Here is a 4,636-nt window from a genome sequence, read left to right on the forward strand (position 1 = left end):
CTTCAGACGTATTTCAGTATTTTACTTATTCAAAAGATCAATTCCATTTTCAGTTTGCAGTTATCCAAGTTCAAGGAAATGCATAGAAACAAAAATTTCCACGTTTACCGTTTCTTATTCATTTTAATAGTTGCACTGTTTATTTTTCTAGTATAGAAATTATGGATGTATTCTATAATCTTTGTGTACTTGAAGGTACGTAAGATTTCGGTTACGTCGGTTGCTTTGTTAGAAGTATATATTCCAATTACAATAATAAATGCTCAACAGCCGAAAAATCAGTATGTGGTATTTTCATTAACACTTCACGAAAGCCGTAACTATTCTCAAATTTCAGCAGCAATTTACTGAAACATAACTTCTCTGTCGCACTTAAATATTTTCAGCAAACGATTTCCTTTATGGCACTCCGTTGCTACGGATTCTTGGGGTTGCTAGGAGTAACCTGCTCTTACTGATCTTTGATTGGTTGCAACGGTGCCGAAAAATGGTTCTATCAGTAAGTGTGAAAAATGGAGTAGAGTTGTGATTACTGCTGTTGTTGTTTTTGTTTTTACAATAGGTACTTTTTGTTTGTTTTTTTCTGTTTTGGTTCGTCGGCTTGCGTTTTGGAAATGGCGGAAAAATTCGATAATCTCGAGGAGCATCTAGAAAAATTTGTGGAAAATATACGCCAGTTGGGCATTATTGTCAGCGACTTTCAGCCGAGTAGCCAGACAGGACTTAATCAGAAACTGTAAGTTTCTTTACGTTTACAGCTTCTTGTTACTTAGATGTGCCCCATTTCAGATAATATATATGTATTTCAGAATTTTTGTCTGGGCTGGTATTTTTGCGCATGTCAAGCATTGTTGTGTTGTTTTTTTAGCAGAAAGGTAATAGCATGATTCATTAGCCACTCTATAGCGTAAAATCTGTATAATAAAAAGGCAAAGTGCTTTGCTATACAATATTTTTTAAGTTATTAAACCAAATTTGAAATAACGAGCACACTAGCCACTAGCAGGTGATGTCTGCGGAGCCTTAAATAGCCAGTGGCGATTTTCTTTGTTTCAGGAATTTCATGATCACCGGATTGCAGGACATTGATAAATGCCGTCAGCAGCTACATGATATCAATGTTCCGCTGGAAGTATTTGAGTAAGTATTTTTTTTTCTTCGTTGTAATGTGTAGTCGTCAGGTTTATTCACTGTAGTAGGTCTAGAAAATAGAATTGTTTTCGCTTCAAATCTGCATCACAGAGATTATCTTGGATCCATTGGAGTTGATTAGGAAAATGATTAAACCGTCCGCTATTTACATTTAATCTTTTATTATGAAAACATAGTATATATAGATATAGTATTGTTCTTCTACAATACATCTAGAAGGTACATCACAGTTATTGAATGAAAGTCTATCTAAAGTGCATTGAAACATTTTTCTAAAAAGTATATTATGAACAAAATAGAATTATTTGTATTTAATCTATCATAACATCTCGAAGTGTTATTGACTATACATACATTATTGTATGTAGAAATCTTTACTAAATCTGTTATTTTTCAATAGATACATTGATCAGGGCCGTAATCCTCAGCTTTATACTAAAGAATGCTTGGAGAGAGCCTTGGCAAAAAATGAGCAAGTTAAAGGGAAGATTGATACCATGAAGGTAAGGAAATGAGTGAAGATCTGTGTGTGAAATCTACAGTGTTCGTGCAACAAGGCTGAGCACATGAGCAATACACAGTAGTGATATCGCCTATCTCTGAAATCTAGACAGTATAAAACTACTGCGGCACAGGACCCAGCCTTGTGGTGAAGCTGGGTATAGAGTGGCACTGTTTGTCTCTGTGCCCGCTAGCCACCTTGATTAAAACTGGCAGGGTCAGAATAGAGTTGTGCGTCTCACTGGTGTTGAGTAGAATTCTCCCATGATGGAAGACTCAGTCTTTTAGCAGAGTGCAGCTGTGTGTGCACGTAGCCTGCGATCGGCCAGGATCTAATTCCAGCAGGGGCAGTACGAGATTTACTCATGACAGTGGTGCTGTGAGTTGGATTTCTCAGGCAGACGTCTGTTCGTCACCGAGGCTGTTGGAGGAGAAGGAGGAATTTAGAGGGGGAGAGTGTAAGGGGCTCAGTGCGCTGAGCTAGTTACAGTAGAGGCGTCACCTCTCTTGGAAATCTAGACAGTCCTGCAGCACAGGAACATGTCTTGTGGCACAGTGGGATTGTACACGGGTTATAGCTTTGGGTGGCTTTGGGCCTACTAACGACTGATTGAATCCCAGCAGAGACAGATTAGCTGCGTTTGCAGTGTACGAAACATAGCTCTGATAGGGCTACTGGAGGAAATATTTTTGTGTCCTCGGAATATGTGTGTCCAAGATGTTTGTGCATACCCAAATAAATTGTGAACAGAGAATTATAAAAAAACTCTATGCCTTGATATGAGTTAGACACAAATTGCATTAAAACTCCAACAAACCTGAAACCCAAGACATACCTTAATAAGTTTGTGCTGTAAAAAAAGGTTATTATACAATTTCTAGCTAAAGTTCTAATGAAGCTAGCATTCAGATGTATGAAGGTCCTGCAAGAGTGTATTTAAAAGATAATTTATTTAGTTTGACATTAGTATTCATTTTCCAGTAAGTAATGTATGACTTGTATTTGTTCCAGAATTATTTATACTGAAATAATTTGTAAAATGATTTAATTGGGAATGATGCAAAATCATATTGAATATGCAACAAATAAGAGCTAAAGTCGTGGAAAATGCAACTGGCACTTTGGGACATATGTCAAAAATCTTTTCTTGCAGATACTAATGGAAGGAAATTGAAAATCTTGTTTTAGGTTTGACTTCTAGACTACTTTAAAGTGATGAATTTTTCCATTTAAGGATAGAAAGGACATCATTTTTACTGTGACCTTGTTGTTAGTTTTCTTATGCGCCTCACTTTAAACATATGTAACACAAAAGAACACAGAACCCTTTTTCTGTGACAAAAAGAGTTTACTCTTATTTTATCTCTTCATCTCGTTCCGTTTTTAGAAATTTAAAAGTCTTCTGATCCAAGAACTGGGGAAGGTTTTCCCGGAGGAGATGGCCAAGTATAAAGCAATTCATGGTGAAGATCCCCCCTCATAGCCCTCAGGATTCTGGCAGGCATGGAACTGCCATGTGTTGGACAAAATGGTGTAAATATATACAGTATATATTTGTTTCTGCAAAGGGGTTTTGAGACTTCTTTTGAACTTTGAACTCAAATGGTAATGTTCCCTACTGCGTGGCGAGGGGACAGTTGAGTGACATTACAAGTTTCTTAAAACCAAGATCAGTGCCAGTGCAGCAGGAGGTCAAGGCCACGACCTCATCTGCAAGAGCTAAACCCTTTTGTACTGTTTTACCACAACCTGTTTTGTAATAAATAATTTTGCTAATACAAGAAATGTGTGTTTTGTGTCGTTATTGAATATAAAATCTTTCAGCGCTTTCAGCCCAGCTACAGACAGACACAGATCTCTTGTTCGAAGTTGCTGAATTTGAAGTTAAATTAGCAAGAAATGAGACATAATAATGAGAGTGATGCCATTATCTTTCTTTAATTTGCACAGGTTTGAGAGCAAGCACGGCTATTCTAGAATGCCCCAGTCTATACGGTTTCTACTTATTGTACACTTGAGACTATTACTTTTTCTATGAGGTTTGTTTCCTCTGTCCTTTGTGAGTAAAACCATTCTTATTCAATGGAGATGTTATTAGGCATGTTTCTTTTTTCTTTGTTCATTCTGCATACGTTACTTCATAATAAGTATGTATTCCTTGTTTAAATGATAAAGTAAATGAGTTTTTGTCTTTGGTTACATATATTTCAGTTAAGGCATTAAAGCGTCTTGTATTGTTGATTATTATACATTTTAGTCTGGATTTATGGGTGACTGTAAACGGGTGTGACAGATCTGCTCCAGGCTGGTGTTGGATTGAAAACAGTGTGCCCAATTCCAGCAGATGTTTGAAGGATTTTTTTTTTTAAACTTCTTGGTAGGGTTTGTTTTGAGTGGAATACGGTATCCATGGAGACCAATTAAATCTAACCACTGAAAAAGATTTACAGACCTGAATTGTGGAATATAAGAACATTTTATTTTTGCTGACTGGGGACGCAACACTCCATTTATCCTAACATTAAAATTAATAAGGAAGAAAAATATTAACTTGAATGCAGGCAGGTTATTTACTTGGTACGGAATGTTCACTATTACATTTGTTATTTAACACTTTTGCAGTCTCTTTTATCATTTATGTTAATATTTTGGGTTGTTTTAAAGCTTTAAGTATAATGCTTATTTTTCACATTTATTTTTCCAAATGTACTGTCAAATGCAAGGTCTCATTTTGACCTCCCATTGACTAACTTTTAGCACTTTTTAAAACTCTTGTCTAGGCAGCAAATTCGATCTCTTTACGTTTGCGTCATATTAATATTTTTAATTCAAACTGGATTCTTTGCTTCTTGCTCTTATTGATTGCACATATTTCATGAAATACATACGATTATTCTTTATATTTGCTTTGCATTTTTGCTTTATATTCACACTATGAGTATGGGGTTTTAATTAACATTTTATCTTGCATAACAGAGCACT

General features: G+C 35.9%; 1 protein-coding gene across 1 annotated transcript; it reads left to right on the forward strand.

The window, feature by feature from the left end:
* The first annotated feature begins 501 nt into the window (after nucleotides 1-501).
* Nucleotides 502-3,430, forward strand: med10 (mediator complex subunit 10). Its single transcript, XM_088929498.1, has 4 exons — nucleotides 502-736; nucleotides 1,057-1,140; nucleotides 1,553-1,655; nucleotides 3,042-3,430. Exons 1-4 carry the CDS (start codon nucleotides 615-617, stop codon nucleotides 3,135-3,137), a joined length of 405 nt encoding a protein of 134 aa, XP_088785624.1. The 5' UTR covers nucleotides 502-614; the 3' UTR covers nucleotides 3,138-3,430.
* Nucleotides 3,431-4,636: the final 1,206 nt, after the last annotated feature.

Source organism: Atractosteus spatula, chromosome 12, assembly GCF_055471065.1.
Source record: "Atractosteus spatula isolate fAtrSpa1 chromosome 12, fAtrSpa1.hap1, whole genome shotgun sequence".
In the NCBI taxonomy this organism is placed as follows: Eukaryota; Metazoa; Chordata; class Actinopteri; order Semionotiformes; family Lepisosteidae; genus Atractosteus; species Atractosteus spatula.

What these genes read in the sequence shown, in the direction of transcription:
- med10 (XM_088929498.1), top strand. Translation starts at nt 615, where the DNA reads ATGGCGGAAAAATTCGATAATCTCGAGGAGCATCTAGAAAAATTTGTG. An exon ending in ACAGGACTTAATCAGAAACT is followed by an intron (nt 737 to 1,056) that starts GTAAGTTTCTTT and finishes TCTTTGTTTCAG; the next exon opens with GAATTTCATGATCACCGGAT. An exon ending in GTTCCGCTGGAAGTATTTGA is followed by an intron (nt 1,141 to 1,552) that starts GTAAGTATTTTT and finishes ATTTTTCAATAG; the next exon opens with ATACATTGATCAGGGCCGTA.